The sequence below is a fragment of the Brachycentrus maculatus genome, unplaced genomic scaffold (assembly GCF_059751285.1).
Source record: "Brachycentrus maculatus isolate JH-2025_06_01 unplaced genomic scaffold, ASM5975128v1 h1tg000315l, whole genome shotgun sequence".
Lineage (NCBI taxonomy): Eukaryota > Metazoa > Arthropoda > Insecta > Trichoptera > Brachycentridae > Brachycentrus > Brachycentrus maculatus.
Genome location: NW_028281064.1, coordinates 1,890,001 through 1,912,896, shown reverse-complemented (window position 1 = coordinate 1,912,896; position 22,896 = coordinate 1,890,001). Strand labels below are relative to the sequence as shown.

The 22,896-nt window shown below is 31.0% G+C and overlaps 2 protein-coding genes across 2 annotated transcripts; both read left to right on the top strand.

Moving 5' to 3' along the window:
• The first annotated feature begins 7,919 nt into the window (after positions 1-7,919).
• Positions 7,920-10,783, top strand: LOC148304474 (general odorant-binding protein 68-like). The gene is made up of 5 exons (XM_088268227.1): positions 7,920-7,985; positions 8,243-8,287; positions 9,089-9,223; positions 10,092-10,310; positions 10,620-10,783. The coding sequence occupies exons 1-5, from the start codon at positions 7,947-7,949 to the stop codon at positions 10,710-10,712; spliced, it is 531 nt and encodes a 176-aa protein (XP_088124353.1). The 5' UTR covers positions 7,920-7,946; the 3' UTR covers positions 10,713-10,783.
• Positions 10,784-13,957: 3,174 nt separating this feature from the next.
• Positions 13,958-20,857, top strand: LOC148304473 (general odorant-binding protein 68-like). The gene is made up of 5 exons (XM_088268230.1): positions 13,958-14,023; positions 15,711-15,755; positions 16,843-16,983; positions 18,504-18,722; positions 19,498-20,857. The coding sequence occupies exons 1-5, from the start codon at positions 13,985-13,987 to the stop codon at positions 19,594-19,596; spliced, it is 543 nt and encodes a 180-aa protein (XP_088124356.1). The 5' UTR covers positions 13,958-13,984; the 3' UTR covers positions 19,597-20,857.
• The last annotated feature ends 2,039 nt before the right edge of the window (positions 20,858-22,896 follow it).

Below are 22,896 nucleotides of genomic sequence, written 5' to 3'. Positions count from 1 at the left end.
TTTTAATAAATATTTGAAAAAATCTAGAAATCTTAAAAGATATTTAAAAGAGTGTGCTGAGAACATAATTAATAGTACCCTGATTTAGACATAACACATAAAAGCTTAACACGAAAGCTAAACTGGCAGTGCGATGCGAAGTCCTCGTACCAACCCTAAAGTATGAAAGTGAAGGACGAAGTTGTCAAAAGCAGGATACTGAATACAGTCGATATACGATCCTTCAGACGAATGTGTACAAAACGTATGTATGAAAGATGTTTGAATGGCGAAATAAGGAAGAAAACAAAGTGGAGATAAACATTGTTGATTTAATAAATAAACTTTCACATTTAAATATATATATAATATATATATATATATATATATATATATATATATATATATATATATATATATATATATATATATATATATATATATATATATATATATATATATATATATAAATATATATATATATATATATATATATATATATATATATATATATATATATATATATATATATATATATATATATAAATATATATATATATATATATATATATATATATATATATATATATATATATATATATATATATATATATATATATATATATATATATATATATATATATATATATATATATATATAAATATATATATATATATATAAATATATATATATATATATTTATATATATATATATATATATATATATATATATATATATATATATATATATATATATATATATATATATATATATATATATAAATATATATATAAATATATATATATATATCATAAATAACCACAAAGTAAACGCTTTAAAAATGAATAATATTGAGAATAAATAAATAAAGGTTGGGATAGTTTAAACATGTTAGATAAATGAGAGACAAAAGAACGGTTAAACTAATAAAACAAATGTAATTTCATTAATTGATCCGGCAGTCACTTTGTGTTAAAATCTGTCCATTTATAAATTAAGTTTTACTTAGTACATACCACTATTTTTTCGGTGGTATTTACTTAAAGTAAAACTTAAATTAAAAAATATACATTTAAACATATTTGTAAATATGAACGGATGAAGACTGAGGAAAACATGTCATGATTAAGAGTTTAAATACTTACAAGAGATCAGGTCTGACGTTGCAATAACTGCCAGGTATGTAAGAGGAGATGTATGAATGTGGAAGAGGCGAAAAATGTTTTTCAAATGTAGATTCGTATGACGTTCTATTCTATTTGCCCACTCAAAAGGAGAAACAGTGTGATGTTTAGTTAGTAAGCAAACAATTTATTTAAAAAATCTGGAAACATAAAAACTAAAGCTCGAATTGTAAGTGCTTGTACGTCGACGAGGCAAGCTTTCCAAAAAATATGTAGCAATCTCAATCATGGTGGATGGTATAATTGGTCTCAGAATGTGATTGTTGGCATTCGGCTGATTGGTCATTTCGTTTGCAGAGCGTGGCTAACGTCGGATGTCCGTCTCGTTCGGTGTGTAGTGAACGCATTAAGGGTGGAAATGTAGGGTATAAATATCCCTTTATTATTCTCCGCTGTGTGTGAATGAATGTGTGCTCCCTGGTACCCTGAAAGGGCCTAAATATCAAACAGAATGTCAAACGGGACGAAAGTAATACGCACAGATTTATCATTTCACTTTAGTTGACAAAGTGTCTTATTATGTTGGCTTGCGAAGTTCATTTGTCATTTTGTCAAGTCAAATAATATCTGCGGAGATAATAAAAACAAAAGGTAAACAAAAGCTTGATGGAAAAACCAGGAAATGAAAAAATATTAAGGTTTTAGCACAGGTAGCGAGAATTAAGAAAAAAATAATGTCAACGTATTTTTTTAAAGGAAAGAACATATTCACAACATTTTGCGTGTGTCCAAATACTTGATCACAAAATCTGGATTATCTCCAATTACAGGAGTTATTTTCATATTATTTTTTGACATCTCATCAAAGATGAAGAAGAATATGAAAGTCAGGGCATTTATGGAGCTGACGACCGTCATAGGATGGTTTAAATGACCACTTTACACTTTACACTTTTCATCTCACCAATAGATGTCTCTAGTGAAGTTCTGGTGATTCAAGAACAAGGTTTCAAAATTGGTTCATATATTTAGAACTTCCAAGAATTTGAGTAGTGTGGTTGTCAATAATGGATAGAATTGGTGAATGTTACACGTGTGTAAAGTGATCACTTAAACCAGCTTATGACGGTCGTCAGCCCCGAAAATGCCCAGACCTCCATATTCTTCTTCATCTTTGATGATATGTCAAAAAATAATATGAAAGAACATATTCTTTGGATAACATTGTAATTCAAATTATTAAAATACTTACCAACTAATCACTATACCGCCTTTCCACAGAGGCAAGCTGAGAGAACAAAACGCCATTCTACTCTATACTTGCAAACGATCTTCGCTTTTTCCACATTCATGCATCTCCTCATACATACTTGCCGATTATTATGCCTCCTGACCCGGCCGCTTTCAAGTCATGCCAAGTTTTCCTCGGTCTTCTTCAGTTCCTTTTTCCAACTAAATTCATTTCATGAATTTGATTCTTACTCATACATTCTACATGTCTAAATCATCTCACCACACCTGTCTTAATTTTATCGATAGTGATTATTTCAGCCTTGCATTGTTTCCTTATTTCAACATTCGAACACATATTATACATCGTTTCTCCGCACATTTTTTCCCAAGTAAATTTGTAATAGTCATCATTATATCATACAAAGAACTAGTAAAACACGGTGACAGTGAAATAAAGTAAAAAATGGGAGAAAACTATGCCGTTTTATCATATACAATGCAGTTCTATCAAAAAATGTCAATCCAAAACATAAATATTTTCTTTGCCTCAAAAGCATTGTAAAATTACACATACTACAAATGTGTGTTTTATATTTTCTTTCACTTCCGTTTAACCAGACTGAGCCACACCAATGCGTGGCTGGGTACAAATTGTTCAGAGGTAAAAATATACGTAGTTATAAAAATATACTAAAAAATATACTAGTTACAAAAGGTACACTTAAAGTAGTAAATGAAAAGTCGCTTCTATTCAACACATCTTATCAAGAGTTATTTCATTTGAATTTCAGCTATTTTATGACGATTCTCAAAACTATTGACATTTGGAGCCGATTAAACCATTACTCAAACAAATCCTGCAGCATATAGACACATATTTTATTCAAATCAGCTCTGAAATGAAAATTCAACAAAATCTAATAAACCGAGTTTTCTGTTTGGCCGCTTAAAGGTATAGAATATCGAGGTTTAAGGAGTCCCCGTTGATTTTCGTCCTGAATAATTTAAGCCGAGAGTTAGGGGTAACAGAAAAGATCTTTTATACCATATTGGCATTGCGGTGGAATGATAAGACAGAGATAAATTATTTCTAATGCTTGCATTAAAACAGATTACTTGATAATGATTTAATTTGAAAACACCGATTGTTGTAAAGTTAATAATTTATTGAAATGTTCCGGTCTACCGGAAGTTGATGATGAATGGATGATGTTGAAAGCCTCGCTATGTTACATGATTTATTTTATTTTATTTATCATTTTTTACAATCCATTATCATATTTTTGATGAATGCCTCACTAAGCAGAATACGTGACGAGACGTTCATTTGCATTATAAAAATGTATTTCTAGAATTTACAAACGATACATACAACATAAAATAAAGTAATATGAACACTATCCACATAAATAAACTCAGTTGAGTACAGTGAAAAATTGACAAGTACATAGTCTTTATTTAGGTAGGGTGAAGTCCTGTCCAGTCGCATACATTTCAAAGGAAAGATATTTGCCTTCTACAAATCTCACGTCTTCCTTTTACTTTCCCCCTATGAATCAGTTAAAGAACTTGGTACTTCTCACCACGTTAAACGTGACTAAAATATACTAGCTTTTGGCAAATTATTAGTTTTAAACATTAGGTTATGTTTGCTCAATTTAGCAGACTAAATGTAGGTTTCATAGCTCTTGTTTTCACATTAGATGTTTAAATTTATTTTTATTTAAAAATAAATCCAAATCAGCATAAAACCAACATATGGACGGGTTCACCGCGCTCAAACGATAATTTTTTTTAAAAAGTATTTACATAAAACTAGAACTATTGTAACAAGGTATTTGTACTCGTTCCTATTAGGTTTTCGTTTACGATCCATCTACCTTATTTAGCTAAAATAAAGGTTTTCTACGGATATTTTTTTTACAAAATGGACTTAAAATAATATTTTTGTATAAAATTCCGATGGTAGTTAGAAGTGCTAGAAGAAAAAACTATATTAAAAATCATATAACGCAATTAAAAAAATATTAAACGATTTTTAACGTATATTTTGTGTTTTTAACGATGTTGAAAACTCTCAATAAAGATGTGAAGATAATTGGTCAATTTTTCTTCCCATTAAGGCTAAGCGGGTGCTTTTTTCTATTACTGACATAGATATGCAAAACGCTTGCACTTAACCCCCCCTGAAGAGCTTTTATTTCATAATAAATTCAAAGCGAAAAGCTGTGTTAGACACGTTTTGCCATAAAAGGATACCAAATACGCAAAAAACACGTTTGTAAATATTTTTTACTCTTGGTTTATTTATTATTTAGTCAAATAACTTATTTTAGAACTATCACTTTTAGTATAAAAAAGGTCATGCCTGAAAGTGTTTTCTCGTTTTAAGTTATCAAAAGTGTCACAAACGTTTCATTTTGTAAAAAATGGCTTTTGTCATCTCAAATGACCTTTTACTTTTGAATATTTTTGGTGTTTTGAGAATTAACGTTTTTACAGAATTGCTTAGTATGGCAAGCAAATTTGAAAGTCTATTGGGTTTTTGGGTGTTTACAAATCCTTGTTCACAAATCTGCGTTTCTTTAGTTAGGAGTTATTTTTATATTTTGACATCTCAACATAGATGAAGAAGAATATGGTGGTTTGGGTATTTACAAGGGTTATAACCTGTCATAAGCTGGTTAAGTGATCACTTTATACGCGTCGAACATTCACCATTCTACCCATGATTGACAACAACATTAATTAATAAGGAGTAGAATGTAAAATGTTACACAAGCGTCGTGGCGTAGTCGGGTAGACGCTCTACTACGAAACTGACATTGCGGGTTTGATTCCCGCCATGAATTCAAGAAATTTAATTTTCAAATTGCTCCGGTTGTTTGTAATATATTTTTTAAATCTACTTTCCTATTTTTAACTATCCTACCTGCAGACAAGCATCATTCCTTAAAAAAAAACACTTGTATAAAGTGAGGATTCAATCAGCCTTTTGTAGATCATAAGCCCTGCAAATACCCAGAATTCAATATTTTTCTTCATATACGTTGAGATTTTGAAATGTAAATTTGGAAGTGTAACAATATTTGAATTTTAAATATTTTTAAATGCTTAATATTTTGAGAAAATATTGTCTTTTTCATCTGGGTGTGAACGATGTTTATTCATGCTTACTTTTTAATATCCTGTCAATTCTTGAAGGACTTTGAACACAAAGGCCGTTTAAGGATATTGCTGCTGTAGAAGATTGTACTTCTGTTTAGGGATGTGCCCTTGAAATGTTCTTGGTATGTGAAAAATTGGAAACGTAGATTGTGCAGACTGCGTGAGGCGTCGGCTCTTGAGTGATGAATGGGAATAAATGAAGAGACGAGGCATAAAAACGACCTCATTCCACATTCCCTGACCTCAATCTCAAATTTCCAATACTATACTCAAAGCCTTTATTTCAAACAAAGAGAAAATGCGATAGTTCCACAACATACAATTTTTTTTCTAATACTCCATGCAGATATTAAAACTATTTTAAATGAAGTGTTTAATTTTGTCGTACAAAATGAATTCTTCTAACCCTCATACGCGCCCAATGGTGCATAGGGCACTGCATCATATAAACGCAGTGTTATCTTGATCGTTAACACACGAAGGAAAGGTGATCAGCCCTCCGCTTCACGTGCCAGTCTAGGGTATTTGAATAAATATTAAAGTGAAAAAATCACTTATATTCATTTGACCCCCTCTGGGAATCGAACCCGGAACCTCCAGAACGGTAGCTGAGAGTGCTGACCATTACACTACGGAAGCGGAAAAAAATGAATACAATAATAAAAACTAAATAACTAACTAACCATCACGCTGCTTTTCCGCAGGGGTAGGCAGAGATAATATAACGCCATACAAATCAATCTTTGCAATAAATTTTCGCCTCTTCCACATTCATGAATCTCCTCATAGATAACCGTCAATTTTTACTACTTCTGAATTGAGCACATTCCAGTATCCGAAATACTTGATTATGCTAAATTTTCCTCGGTCTTCCAGTGGTTCTATTATGAACCACATTCGCTTCATTCATTTAAAAGATAAAATGATATTAAGGAAAAATACGGTATTTTTGATTTGGCATTATCATTGCGAAATAACATGACGATTTAAAGATAAAAATCAAACAACTTGTCTAAGACCAATTTTTGAGTTGCTTAATGTAAACATGACTAGTTTCAAGTACTAGAGATGTTCTCATAAACGGGTGAACACCCAACTCTATAATCGGTTATTTATGTATTGCTTTTCACCTGTTGATATTGTTTCGAAACTAGTCGTGTTTACATAAATAAACTTAAAAATTGCTATTAAACAAGCGTGTTTAATTTTAATCTTAAAGCATCATGTTATTTAAAAATGATAATGCCGAATCATAATGCCAAGTCTTAAATGTCATATGAGTACAAGAGTCTTATTTTTATGGTAAAAAGTACTAAAAAAAACTAACTATCCATCACGCCACTTCCCCGCAGGGGTAGGCAGAGAGAATAGAATGCCACACCACTCTGTCTTTGCAAACATTCTTCGCCTCTTCCATGTTCATGCATCTCCTCATACATACCCGCCGATTGTTACGACTCCTAACCTTACCACTTTCAAGTATTTGGCATACCTGATCAAGCCATGTTTGTCTCGGTCTTCCTCTGCTTCTTTTCCTAATTACATTCGCCTCATAAATTTGTTTTACCGTTCTTTTCTCACTCATTCGTTTTACATGTCCAAACCATCTCAACACACCTTTCTTAATTTTATCGATAATGCTTATCTCAGCTTTGCATTCGTTCCTTATTTCACTATTCGTACATCTATCATACATCGTTTTGTCGCACATTCTTCTGAGAGGTCGCATTAAAAATACGTTTATAATAAACAAAACAAGTTGGATAATGGTAACAATAATTTGATGCAATTAAAGTGTAGAGTCCTTATAACTTTTGTGTGATTTAATGAGTATGCGGAAACTGACCTTTTTATCAGATTGTTTCTTCTTTCATTAATTGATTCGGCAGTCACATTGCGGCAAAGTAATAAATACTACTATTTTAATGTAAATGTTAAATGGTATTTACTAAGTAAAACTTAAATAATAAATGATTTTTATATCAACAACTCATAACAACAAATTTAGGTCAAGATAAATAAATATGCGTTCCGAGGGATATAAGCTTCGGAGGCCTCTACAGATGCTCTTTTGCATCTTTCTAATGTTGCGTGTTGTCATAAAAACCAATGAACGTGGCTTGACAAAAATCCGTATTGGTTTGATAATCTAGAAACTTTTGACGAAAAATACATAAAATCACAATGATTATGATGACGTAGTGGTGAATTTTATAACTATTCTACTAAATTAAATGAATTATAATTTCATGCATCCCTGGCCTAAATGTCGTTATCATCACATTATAACAAAATTGTGATTATACTGTGATGTGATTGTGATAACTTAATTGTATCGAATATAATATAACGTATAAAAAAGTGACCGCTCGACGCTTATAAAAGATATAAACTTGAACGATATTCTATTAGTCTCGCACATCACCTGACAAAACTAACCATGTTGACCGTTACACTTCTAGTTGTTTCTGCGCTCCTGGTAATATTATTTATACTAACTTGTGTATGTTGATTAGATTAAATATTGTTATGTTTTAAAATTTCCAATTTACTAAACTTAATAAAGGTACTAGCTGTTTTGCGCTCCTGGTAATATTATTTAAACTAACTTGTTTATGTTGATTAGTTCAAATATTTTGATGTTCAGTTTTCCAATTTATTGAATTTTATAAAGGTTTTAGATTTTGTTGAAATGATTGTTTGTGAAAGGACGAAAATTAATAAGTTTTTTTTTAGTTTTCAGTTTATGGACAGGATTGTTCTGGAGGGCCTCCAAGGATTGTAAGTATCTTTTTCTGTCATATCCTTCAAACGTTGACGATCACTCTGTCAAAGACTTCACGGTCCTTTTTTCACCCCGAACATCTCCTATACTCCTGTTATCCTGGTCCGGTTGCGAATATTGCGCAGATACGATGTTTTTCGGCTTTTTGGTAGCTCCTCAGCATCCTTCTATCTTTCCATCATATGTGTTTGTAGAAGGAGATATTTCTCTACAAAATACATGAAACAGGTATGAGATCTTACGAACCTTGATATTCGACAAGAATTTTCTATCTCAATTAATAAGTACAGTACATTAAATATTTTTTTTTATTAAATTGGCGTTTAATTTTAGAACTTCATAATTTACATTTTAAATATTGAAATCAAGCACTGATATTTAGGGTCTACAAATTTGTATATTTTATTTTATTAAACATAAAAATAAAAATAAAAATTCGAAACAAATGTTTCGACTTGTTAGAGCATTATCAAGAAATAATTGCTACAGATTTTATTTCACATTTTTACGTTTCTTTTAAAATAAAAAATCCAACTTAGTAGACCCCAAAAATCAATGTTTGGCTGTAATATTAAATAAAAAAATATTACAACGCTATCATCAAGTAAAAGTTAAGGTTAAATATTATTCTTACTAATAAAATATTATTTTTACACAATACTGCTCTCTAGTATAATATATCACATAATTTAAGTATTATATTCTTATTAAATCTCATGCATAGTGTATGTAGATTCTTTATAAAACCGATGAATCCGATAATATGCATTTGTTTATTTGTTAAACTTACATTTTAGAGTCCTCTGGAATGCTGCCCTAATTCCATGCCTAAATACATTACCAGGAGTTTGGCTGAGGAATGTGGCTTACCAGGAGATATCGCTGAATATCCTAATGGACCACAGGCTGGTCGACCAAGAGGACCCCCACCAGTAAGACAATGATTCTGCTCCATTTTTTTACGACTTTGATTTTGTAGTACTTGCCAAGAATAATGGTGTCATACACGTCTAGCATATACTATGTGGATAAATATGTCCAATATGTAGGTTTTTATTTTTAAAATACTTGTTTGTCGAAACAATAAAGAGTTTGAATCACATAAAAAACCTAAACTAGTATGCGTAAATCACAACCTGTAAATTAACTTTTCTTTACGGTGGAGATTGTTGATCACATTAACAACAAAATATTTCTACAGACATTTTTTTGTGAATTCTGATTGAAGTATTTTTTGTAAAATTAAACTTCACTTTTTTTATTATAAGTACACTTTAACCAACTTGTTTCGAGAAGATTCTTATCATCATCAAGGTATATTAAATTCTTTAACATTAAAAACATTAAAATACTCATAATTAATTACATTCCCCCACCAAAAAGTATTGTTTAATAGGATTTTAAAAAAAAATTAACAACATTTTGAGTGTGTTCAAATACTTGTCCACAAATCTGGATTTACTCAAATTATCGTAGTTATTTGGAGTTAAATGCCTAGACTTATATTTCCCCATCTATATTGAGATGTAAAAAAATAATATGATAAATTACTTATAAATTAGTTTATTATTGCAGTTTTGATATTTTTATTCCAATGTCGAACCTTTGAAAATAAAATATTTAATTCCCTGAACGATTATATTACATGATACTATTTGTAAATTGAAAAAAAAAAATGCTTATATTTGCCGAAATTATCAAAAACGACAAAAATTGATAAAAAAATTGAAAATACTTAATGGAATTTTTGTATTTCAAAAAGAAAATTAAGTACAAATGAAATATCCTTGATTTTTTCAGTGTGAAGCGGTGCAGTGTCTAATGAAGAAGAACAATCTCCTGACCGCTGATAACAAAATCAATAAGGCAGTTTTCAGGACCTTCACAGAAGGACAATATTCAGCTGAGTGGAAGCCAGCTTTGGATAATATTTTCAAGATTTGTGACACAATTACTGACACTTCAGATAATTGCGAAGTCAGGAGATATATACATTGCATAAAGCAGAACACCTTCTTGGTGAGTTACCACAGTATAAAATAAAATAATACATTTTAAAGAAGACCAGCCGCTTTTGTGTGTATTCAGATGAAATTATTCGTATAAATCGATTCGAGTTATAATCGAAAAATTGTACAATTGATAACAGTTGAAAACTATAGAGACACCGTCGTGTTGGGAAGAGTAACATTTAATTTTTTTGAAAAATTTTAAGATTCAATAAAAATAATAGCATATTAAATAAATATTTAAGCTTCTAATGCAGAATCAGAAAGAAAATTATGTCAACGTGCTTTTTTATATTAAATTTTTATTTTTATTTTCCAGAACTGCCCAGCATCCATTTTTGTATCATCTCCTGATTGCCTTCAAGCGAAATCCTTCATGGAAAATTGTCCAATGCCTCCAATGAGATCTTAATGAATGAATAAACTATGTTGAACTTTGTTTATAAGAATTGAATATTTCAATAAATATTGTGATCGCAAAAATTCTGATATTTATTTCAACAATTTTCCAAATACCCTGCTTTAAAAAATGAGCGTTCATTTTTGTATATTACTTTATTAATAATATACAAATAATACTAATAAAGTATTTTGAATTATTAGTATTTTTCAATATTTTTTTCTTTCTTACTGTTAATTATACCCAATAGTGCATAGCGAATAGCATAGTATATATATTATATAAGCAGTGTTATCTTGATTATGAATTATGATTATTCAGTTATAAAAAAGCCTACTAAGATAAACATTATTTTTTTGTGTACACAAAAACATTTAATTCACCTGAAGAAAAAGTGATGACACGCTATGTTACGACTAATATTTTTTCAACATTTTATTTTCAATACAAAAATGAAAAATTGTCCCCGATAATTAAGTTACAGATTTCTAATGGAAGTTTGGAAAGGAGAAAGCATTTGAATTGAGCATATTTAATCTGGCTGAATGTTTCAAATTTAATCTAGCCGAAATTTTAATCTTTTGAGATTTTGTAATATTTTGAGTGCATCCAAATCTTTGATCTCAAATTCTAGGTTTTATCTCATTTTTCACCAAAAAGATAATGAAAAGTCATGCATATATTACCATATTAGCAATCTATGTATTTAACTTCATAGAAATACAATGCTTCATAGTAAAAATATTATGTCCGCCTCCGTAGTACAATGGTTAGCACTCTGAACTACCGTACTGGAGGTCACTGGTTCAATTCCCAGGGAGAGTCAAATAAATAAAAGTGATCTTTTCACTGTAATATTAATTCAATATTATCCTGGACTAGTACCTGAAGCGGACCTTTCCTTCATGTGTTGTTCGATCAAGATAACACTGCGTTTATATGATGTAGTACCCTATGCACCCTTGGGGTGCGGATAAGACTTTGAATGAAATGAGCGAATGAAACGTTATAATTTATTTTGTGATTTGTTGTATATGCTTTTTTAAATGTGTATATTTTTTTCTAAAACTCTCAAATCTGCACTAAAATTATATTTTTAAATTTATTTGTTACACGAATTCAATATAACAGAAACCTTAACTAACTTACCATCACGCCATTTTCCAGCGGAGGTAGGTAGAGAGAATAGAATGCCACACTATATTTGCAAACAATTATCGCCTCTTTCTCATTTGTGCATTTTCTCATACACAGCCAACGATTATTAAGACTTCCGACTTTATCACTTTCAAGTATTTGAAATAGTTGATCATGCCAAGTTTTTCTCGGTCTTTCTCTGCTCCTATTTCCAAGTAAATTTTCCTCATAAATTTGTTTTACCATTCTTTCGTCACTCATTCGATTCATATGTCCAAACTATTTCAAAACACCTTTGTTAATTTAATCGATAGTGCCTTGTATTCTTTCTTTGAATCGTCGTTCAAACATCTTTTCATCTGAGAGATTGCATGTTATACATTGCGGCTGCATTTAGTTATCTTTCATTTTTCTTTTCCCATCTCCTTGCTTGACTTCCAAACATTAGTGTCGGAACTAGGACTCCGTTTTGTAATTTCAGTTTAGCTTTCGCTGATAGGTATTCTCACATATTGTTACTTATTACACAAATCCGATAATAATATCAAAACTTTATATTGTGTTAAAACTTTATTAAATTGTATTAAACTTTACCGTGTATTTCGCTTCAACACAGGCTATGCCTAAAGAGCCAAAATGCAGATAAATGATATGTAACTATATGTTTATTTAAGAAATAAATAAGAATAACATAAAATCATTAGTCTGAAAATGTGAGCGACTCATCATGACGCATGGGATCGAAAGTAGAAGGGAGACCGTTGGCACAAAAAATGCGCTTAGAGTGTCAGAAATGAAGACTCTAAGAAGCATATCTGTCAAGAGTCTACGAGACAGAATTTGGATGCCAGGATAAGGGATATATGCGAGATTGAAGATGTAGTTAGGTGGGGAAGGCAACGAAAGAGACAATGGTATGTGAGGGGAACGGAATCATCTAGATTCATTTGCTCCACATTGCACTGTACGGCCAACCCCACTAGACGACTCCCAGGCATACCACCAAAGAGAGGAATTGACAGCTGGGAGTAAACATCGCAGGAAGCTAATCCCTCTTAAAAACAGACCACAAGGCCTACACCAAGAAGAAGAAGAAGAAGAAGTATCTGAAATACTAATACTTTCATAGTAATATACCCCAATATTAACTGGTTCTAAACCTCATGGTACTTTCAATCGCGCGATGTTTCATATTAATATACAATGGTAGAATTGATAAAATTACGTTTTTATATTTTCATTCAACTTCTAACATAATTTAATGGACGGATGTTTGAAAAACATCCATACAAATGTGATTTTTTCTTCGCAATTATAGTTAAGTACATAAGCACCTTACCCGTGATTATTTATTCAAAAATCATTCATCGGTTTTTTTTGTACAGGGTGGCGCAAAATTTATCACTCTATCGGAAGATGTAATAATTTTTGCAAATGGCGTCGTACGTCAATGATATTTGACGTTTGTAAATTAGACAGCTGTAGTACACAAACAAATTGATAAAACGGTACAAATGTGTAATAACACTGATGATAGGCACTTGACGGATATCATATTTTCCACTTAACAAAAAAATAAGGTTCAAATAAAGATTTTTAACACAATTTTTTATTTTTTAAAAAAAATCATATTTTTTTTTATTAGATGATTAATTTTGCGCCGACTTGAATTTCATTGTGTAATGCAGCTGTCTAGTTCACAAATGTCAAATATGCTTAGAGTACGACATCATTTGCAAAAATTATAAAATCTTCCGATAGGGTGATTATTTTGTGCCACTCTGTATAAATAACTATACAACAAAAACACGATGAATTATTTGGTTTTTATAGTGTAGGAAAATCCCAAAAATCCAAACAGAAAAAAAGACTCTATTTATTTCATTTCTCAGTAATATTCGACACATTTGTAAGATTTATAGCACCTGGTCTAAATCTCTTAAATTCAATTTATATATAATTTCATGTTTTAAGAGTAGTTATAACTAGTATTAATAATTTCTGACTATTACTGTTATCATCAGTATGATGATGTGGTTAAATTATATGTACATCGTTAGCGAATACAAAAAAATATTGCGAGTTTATATAGGTGTCAACTAGTGTCGGATACTATTAGTTTCCTTTATCATTCAACAAGGTTAACAATGTTGACTCTAACTCTCCTTGCTGTTTCTTCACTCCTGGTAATACACAAATTTATTTTTCCTGATTTTTTTCGAAATAACTTGAAGGCAATTTAATTTTTTTGATTTTTGTAATAAAAAAAATATATTCGGAGAATATATTACGAGTATAAACGTAGGTATTAACTAGTGTCAGATACTATTAGTTTCCTTTACCACTCAACAAGGTTAACACTATTGACACTAATTCTCCTCGCTGTTTCTTCACTCCTGGTAAAGTACATACTTTATTTTTTTTAAAGAACATGAATGTAATGGAGTGTTTTAAAATAAAATAATTTTAGTAATTTATATACTCTCCTTTCTCCTCTCATGTATACTGTAACAAGCCACACTGTTACGTGTAATATTCCGGAAATGAAGTCAAACTTGATCTTGAAAATTGGTGTTGCAATTTTTCAAGGCTTGTTTTGATATGTTTTGATTCCAAGGGTTTGTTAGATATCTTTTTCAAAAACATCACGAGACACGTCTAAAAAATTTAAACATGCAAAATACATACCTTTCTAATGCATTTATGTAAAATATTTATCATAGCTTAATAATAAAGCTACTTGCCAGGATGATAAGTTTTTTAAATAATTGATTTTATTTCATAATTTATGTTTAAAACTTATAGTAAAATAATAACTAAAAACGTTCATTCGGACTCCGGTATTGGGATCAAAAGTGACATGAAACATGAGTATGAAAATATTAAATAACTTCCAAATGATAACCAGAAGAACATAAACTGTGTCTTTTAATCACTTATAAATATGTACATATATGTTTATTTATTGATTTGGTATTAATTTTGTGGAAAGAACGCGCTTAGAGTGACATGGTGATTATTTTTTTTTTAAATTCAACACTTGTATAGCCATATAATAAGTTTGATTTCATTACACACATTTTATTAGTCTGTAATGAAATAAAACTCATTAAATGGTTACACAAGTATTATTTTTTGACATCTCATCAAAGATGAAGAAGAATATGGAAGTTATAAAAATAACTCCTGTAATTGGAGATAATCCAGATTTTGTGAACAAGTATTTAGACACACTCAAAATTTGGGTTATATAAGTTTTTAATTATATAAAAAATAACTGAATAAAAATATATAAATAAACTTGATTTGTTCCATAATTATTAAGATTATAACTATACCTACCATATGTTACTTTTGACGCAGGTCTCTTTACTGTATGCAACCCAATTCTTAGATCTCCTCCAGTCCAAAGAATTCACTCGCTGAATGGTTTTCGGCTTAGGTGATAATCAAATTATCTTCGAGTGTATACTTTTCAGAGATGCCAGTTCAATGGTTTCTTCCAAATAAACCCGATCGATCAAATAAAAGCTTTGCATGTAAAAGGATAAAGAGTAGGCATCTGTAGATACCTGCAAACTTTTAATAAGAGTGATTTAATTTATTTGTTAATTTTTAAATTAAACACAGATTTTTTGAGTCTACTAAGTTGTATTATAAAAACACACAAAAATCTAAAAATGCAACTAAGTACACTCAACAAATTTATTTAAAAATTAATACATAAATTTAAATGGAGTTCTACAAATTAAACGCCAAATCAATAAATAAATAAAATGTGTAGAGTTGTTTAAAGTAATCTTAATGATTTTTTTATTCATGACTCAAAGGAGAAGCTATCTATTTTTTTAATGGAATAATTTCAAATTGCAGTTTACAGTTCAAGCACAGGATTGTTTCGGAATACCTCCAAAGATTGTAAGTATTGAATTAAAAAAATTACAATTCAATTATTCATATGTAAAGTATCATTTGAATGTAATAAAAATGTTTTTAAATTTATTACTTTTTTAAACATTCAACTAGTTTAGGTTTTAGAATAATCATATAAAATAACGAAAATACTTTATAATTGCATTCATCTAAGAAACGTGTAATTTTTTTATAATTATAAGACATTGAAATTATTTTTTGATAGTATATTTTATTGAAATTGTTAATTTATTGTTTCCGAAATTTGTTCGATCTATTGATTTTAATTAATTTCTTAAAATTTTATTTTATCGATGGTTCTCACACAGTAGACTTTATTGATTAAGCATTAATTTCATGGTAATACGTATCCATTTTTTATTTATATTGACAGGATGAAATAGGTATCACAATACGGCTGCCTAAACTCAAAACACAGTAAGGGACATTTTTATGAAACATGTTTTTTTTTCAAAAATGCAAAAAAATAGTACAAAAAAGTCCCTTACCGTGTTTTAAGTTTGGACAGCCGAATAGCTTTGAAGAAATAGTGGTGTTAACTGAGTAAAGTTTTTAATAAAAAAAAAACAGGTTTTACCCCTGAAGTCATATTTATCAAAATATACTATATCTACAACATTTTGAGTGTGTCCAAATACTTGTTCACAAAATCTGGACTGTCCCCAATTACAGGAATTTGAGTAGTATGGTTGTCAAAAATGGGTAGAATTGGTGAATGTTACACGTGTTTAAAGTGATCACTTAAACTAGCCTATGACCGTCGTCAGCCCCGTAAATGCCCAGACTTCCATATTCTTCTTCATCTTTGATGAGATGTCAAAAATAATATATATAAACTATATCTTTTGAGGATAGGCAGCGTATATGTTCATTTTTATTTAAGTTTTTCATTTTTCACTTTATAATCAGAAGTAATTGTAATGTTTTTATATGAAAAACACTGATTTTTGGCACTAAACTGAACTGATAAGTATATCCAGGCTCCTATATTCTGCTCGTATATTAAAATAAGATACTTATCTGTTGAAACACCTTATAAATCTTGGCTAATTTTATCTTAAATTAATTACAGCTCCCTTCGCAATGTTGCCCGAATATATTACCTAGATACATGACAAGATCCCTCGCTGCAGAATGTGGGCTGCCAGAAGAATTGGCTAACGATGCTCCAACTGGGCCACCAACCGGACCCCCAATGTTGGGACCACCAAGTGTAAAATTCTTAATTTTCTTACCACTTATATTTCTTTGTTCTCCTGATACATTAAAATTTTTACAGTTTTATTAAAAGTCTACAAAAAAGATTAAGCAGACTACTACTCCCTATATTCTGCTGTATTTTAAAATTCATCACTTTAGGTCCACCTCCGTAGTGTAATGGTCAGCGTGTTTAGCTACCACGCTGGAGGTCCCGGGTTCGATTCCCAGGGGGGGGTGAAAGAAATATTAGTGATTTTACACTGTAATATTTATTTAATATTACCCTGGACTGCTTTCTGAAGCGCAAGAGTGATCACCTTGCCTTCATGTAAGTAATGATCAAGATAAGGCTGCGTCAATTCGATGCAGTGTCCTATGCACCATTGGGTGGGGATAAGGGTTATAAGTTTGGTCTGGATACCACATAATAATGCTATAAGTGAGCAGTCACAACTCAGTAGCATGTACTCGTATGTACGTACTTTGATAGATATAAGCATGATTATTTCGAGCATGCTCGAAATTGACAGTTGTTCGATTATTGAGCATGCTACCTGCAGCGCGGGTGGGAGAGCCGTACTTTGAGCGCGTCTGAACAGGTTTGCTTATGAGTATGCTAGTATGTAAACGAGCATGCTTATTAAAAGCAAATGTATACAGCTAGAAAGCATGATCGTGTTAAACATTTTAATAAGCCTGCTTAATTAGTGGCATGTGTTTATCGCTGTTTTTACTACATGTCCAAAAAAACTTAGGTTTTTTTTTTTATATTTTAAATACAATTTTTGCGAGTACTTACTCCTAGGAACATATATGTTTATGTATATTTTTTTTAAGATTGTGCTTTTTTATTGCTTCCTTCAAGTTTACGTTACTTTTTACTCCGCCAGAACTTGAGTTTAGCAGTAATAATTCTTCATACATTACAGTTATCCTGACAATATTGGGAGAAAGAAACAGCAATGGTTATCATTCTATTCAACAAGATATAAGCATGATTATTTCGAGCATGCTCGAAATTGACAGTTGTTCGATTATTGAGCATGCTACCTGCAGCGCGGGTGGGAGAGCCGTACTTTGAGCGCGTCTGAACAGGTTTGCTTATGAGTATGCTAGTATGTAAACGAGCATGCTTATTAAAAGCAAATGTATACAGCTAGAAAGCATGATCGTGTTAAACATTTTAATAAGCCTGCTTAATTAGTGGCATGTGTTTATCGCTGTTTTTACTACATGTCCAAAAAAACTGTATAAGAGATTATAAAAAAGGCGTTCAATGCTTTTACGTAGTATCAGGAGAACTCTGATCTTCAGCTAATTGGATATCTTGGAAACGCATTGAGTATCCTGAAATGTTAATCCATAATTTGTTAAATTAAAATATGTTTATTTAATGACGTAAACAAGTTAATTTTATTCAAAATAATTGTAGAGATATTCAAAATAAGAAAAGAATCTATATTCACGTTAACATGTAATCACTAAATAGCAAAGACATGTTTCTTATATAACAATTATACAACACATTTTCAGTGCGAATCAGTGCAGTGCCTACTCAGGAAAAACAACCTTCTAACTGCTGATAATAGAGTGAACAAAGCAGCATTCAAGGCACACGTAGAAGGACAGTATTCACCAGAATGGAAACAATCCTTGGAAAAAGTACTTCAAGTTTGCGACGTTATTACTGATATTCCAGATGACTGTGAAGCCAGGAAATTCATCCAATGCTTCAAGCATAATACTTTCCTGGTGAGATCCCATAGTATTTATTTTATACCATACATTTTTCCATTCAACTCCCCTGAGAGAGATGGTGGATATCTTTATGTGTGTTATTTATTTATATTTGCGCATGTGACTTTGCCAGGAATATCACAAGAAGCGAGATGGGTGATTTTTTTCAATAAATTTATTTACGTTAAAAACTGCTAGAAATATATATTTTTTTAAACTTTGTCTTCTCCGTCTTACTCTTCATTACTGAGGATTGTAACCCTTTTCAAAACAATAACTTTTCTCCAGTTATCCCTTGACTGTGCTGCACGTAGCGCTCCAACCACCTAGGTGCCTGCTGCTGTCTTAACTTGATCGGTCAATCGTGTGGGGATCTTCCTCTCCCTCTTATTATCTCCAGGCTATCAAACACCAGTAGGGTGCAAAGATAATTAATTCTGGTAGGCAGTAGAGGTAGATACTAAGTTCAGCAAGGTACGAATTTACTAATTACTAGGTAGGGTAGGTACTGGCTGCGTTTTTATATGTCAAGCGGGTAAGTTAGGATAACAACAGCTTTCTGCCTATATGGAATGTACGCCCCTGACAATCACAACCAGTCGTTCCAGGCTATCCTCATTGCCACGCGCATCGTGTCCAAAGAATTGTCGTGTACAGACACTCGCCAAAGTTAAGCCATTCAAGTATGACTCGTGACAAACCGACTCGTTGGTGCGTCTAGCCATGGGATTCGGAGCATGTGCTATATGGAGCTTTCAAATTGTTTGTTCATGGGATTTTTTTGTTGCAGAATTGTCCAGCATCACTATTCATTTCGAATCCTGATTGTGCTCAAGTGAAAGCTTTTATGGAAAAATGTCCAATACAGGCGATGGGATTAAGAGTTTAAAAATAACTCATGGTTAAAAAATAAAACAACATCAATAAAATTTTGATAATTGAACGTTGAATTTCATTTTATTTGAATTTGTTTGAAATAGGAATATTCATGAAAAAAAAAACAATTAAGTATGTAATTATTAGAGTAACTACAGTACTTTTTTGGCTTCTGAATTTTAATTTTTAAAAATACTGATAAATATAGTTTATGATTTAAATACCTTTGTATATTCTTCATTGTTGTCTTTATTTCTGGCGGTTGTGGCCATCTTTTCCCCTCATCCTTATTTCACTTTTTACAGTCCTCTACCTTTAATTAACGGCAACCTTAATTTTGGTAATTCTATCAAGTGGAGGTCTAACTCTTCTTCTACTACCTTTAACCTTTCACATGACCATTAATTTTTCAAGGTTGCTTAAGGTTTCTTCTGGCGACGCGTTTGAAATACTGAAAGAGCCGTCTTAAACAGGTAGAGGAAAGTCTGTCATCAATAATTAGTTCTTTTAAAGTGTAAATATATGTCTTGTTTTCAATTCGGAACATTCGTCTCCAATACCATATCTTATCCAATAAAAAATAAAGGGAAAAATCGTGTCCTAACTTGTCGAGTTTTTGTGATCTTTTACGTAAACATAATGTTTAAAACATTTATTTAATGTAAGAATTTGCAAAAGTGCGTTCAATTAGTATTTTTTTTTCAAAAGAATTATGTGTTTAAGCGTATAAATTAAATTGATATAAATGATAATTTATTTCCCACTTTAGTTATTTGGTGCATAAAATATTATTGAATGATATTTAATAATTTAATTAATTTCTTTTTCTGATTTCTGATTTTTCAGAATACAAAAAAAAACTTTTTTTTGCAAAAAATAGAATCCAACTGAAAACAATAAGTCATTTATTCCTTCCGTTGCAGTCATTAATTTGATGTGGAGTGAAATATTGAACCGCCAGGTAGAAATATTGATTCAAGCATTATTAGTAAATGGAAAGCAATGGATAATCATTAAGATAAATACAGCAACGTAAGGATTCTATAGCCTCGAGTTGACCTGGTTTATGATATCGATATCGTAAATTCCGTTATCTAACGGCGGAAAAGAACATTAAAAACCTTTTGGGAAAAACAAATATTGTGTTTATTGAATGGTTAAAATACCTTTTTAATTTTACAGGGTAAATAATTTAAGTGTAAATCTTAAAAATTACGAATTGATCATGTTGTATATAGAAATTTATAACACCAATAAACTTTATAGAGTGTCAATATTATTTCGGGCATAGGATTATTCACTCTGTGAATGAGATGTATTTTTTTTCATAGTATCTAAAGATTTTAATGTTATTTTATGCTCATATTTCCAAAAATATTTGTGAAATAATTTGGACCCACACACACACACACACACACACACACACACACACACACACACACACACACACACACAACATACACACACACATACTTTAAAATCATTGATTGGATCAACTTCCTCTACACCGGAATTTTTTAGTTCATATTGTACACCTATCCATCGGATAATTTTTGGCGTTTTTCTAACATCCGGATTTCAATTACGTGTAATTTAATAAGAGAACAATCATATTTATTTTAATAGTTATATTATGTAAAAATATTACGTAATGCTTGAATAAAATCGAGATAAGTTTATGGCTCAAAGTAAAGTATTCTGGATGACCCGAAATGGCTTTAAAATATTTCTCTTTAACTATGTGCATTCTCGAACGCAAAGATCATTAAAAGTTTATCACCGAGCGGTTCCTCTAGCACTGTATTATTTGCATTCGCAACGTGAAATATGAATACACAGGAAGGCTTTAAACGACCATCTCATTCTCACGTTTGCAATGAGGAGATAAAATTACTGCCACCGACAGCGAAGTGAGTGAGAGCTTTAAGCTTTAATTTGATCCTAATTAAAAGACGCAGCAAGGACTAAGGGGAGTATAAAATTTTGGTTCTTTTAACACGAAATGACAACAGCGCAATTAGCGTCGTTTCAGAAATAATTCAATTACAAGGAAGGAAGGGTAGGGTTTTAATTACTTAATTATTTTAACTAATTTATGTAAAAAAAATTAAAATGAGATTATTAGACTTGATCAATATTGATAATCATAGCGCCTTGCCAATCAACAACATTAACAACAAATTTGACGACAGTGGGAATTCGTCAGTTTATTATTTGAATAATTCAATTTATTAAAATATTCGTTTTTTTGCCCTTAAGTTTTTAAATATTAAATAAAAGAAAAAACCCTTATTTTTATAAAGTACAATTTACTTAATTTATTATTAGATTAAAACCAATATTTTTAGCTTTTCCACTTTTTTATTTGACCAGCGACCGGGTTTCGTCGTTACCGACATCATCAGACTGGTCTGATGATGTCGGTAACGACGAAACCCGGTCGCTGGTCAAATAAAAAAGTGGAAAAGCTAAAAATATTGGTTTTAATCTAATAATAAATTAAAAATGCAATTCCATCACGAAGTGTCAGTGGATAATATAAATCTATTACAATTTACTTTTTTCTCTCTCAGAAGTACCAGTACATCATGCGTGGTAATGAACTAATGGTGGCTATAGGGACTGAAAGAAAAACTGAACTAAAAGCTTTATTTAGTTACCAACATATTTCGCATATATATATCTATTTCTTCATTTCATTCTTCGAACCCTTATCCGCACCCCAATGGTGCATAGGGCACTGCATATAAACGCAGTGTTATCTTGATTGTTAACACATGAAGGAAAGGTGATCAGCCCTCCGCTTCAGGTACCAGTCCAGGGTGATATTGAATAAATATTAGAGTGAAAAAATCACTTATATTTATTTGACCCCCCTCTGGGAATCGAACCCGGGACCTCCAGAATGATAGTCGAGGGTGCTGACCATTACACTATGGAGGCGGACGATATCTATTTACATGTTCATTTTTGACATATCAACATGGTCGAAGAAGAATTTAACAGTATGGGCATTTACAGGGCTTACGACCGTCATAAGTTTGGTTAAGTTATCACTTAACACACGTGTAACTTTCACCAATTCTACCTTTGATTGTCAACCACACTAGTCAAATTTATGAAATTCCTAGATATATTAACCAAACTCGTGACACAGTAGATGTAAGTTCACAACAGCCATCTATGTTGGCATAGGGAAAGCTTTTATTAAGCAAAGACTCTTTTTATTTGTATGCAAGGTCCGAATTCTGAATTTAATCCATTAGATTTATATTATCCACTGACACTTCGTGATGGAATTGCATTTTTAATT

Bases quoted from the DNA above. Each gene is read 5' to 3' on its own strand.
- LOC148304473 (XM_088268230.1), top strand. From the start codon at position 13,985: ATGTTGACTCTAACTCTCCTTGCTGTTTCTTCACTCCTG. The intron at 15,756-16,842 runs GTAAGTATTGAA...AATTAATTACAG, and splicing joins TCGGAATACCTCCAAAGATT to CTCCCTTCGCAATGTTGCCC. The intron at 16,984-18,503 runs GTAAAATTCTTA...ACACATTTTCAG, and splicing joins CAATGTTGGGACCACCAAGT to TGCGAATCAGTGCAGTGCCT.
- LOC148304474 (XM_088268227.1), top strand. From the start codon at position 7,947: ATGTTGACCGTTACACTTCTAGTTGTTTCTGCGCTCCTG. The intron at 7,986-8,242 runs GTAATATTATTT...GTTTTTTTTTAG, and splicing joins TAGTTGTTTCTGCGCTCCTG to TTTTCAGTTTATGGACAGGA. The intron at 8,288-9,088 runs GTAAGTATCTTT...CTTACATTTTAG, and splicing joins CTGGAGGGCCTCCAAGGATT to AGTCCTCTGGAATGCTGCCC.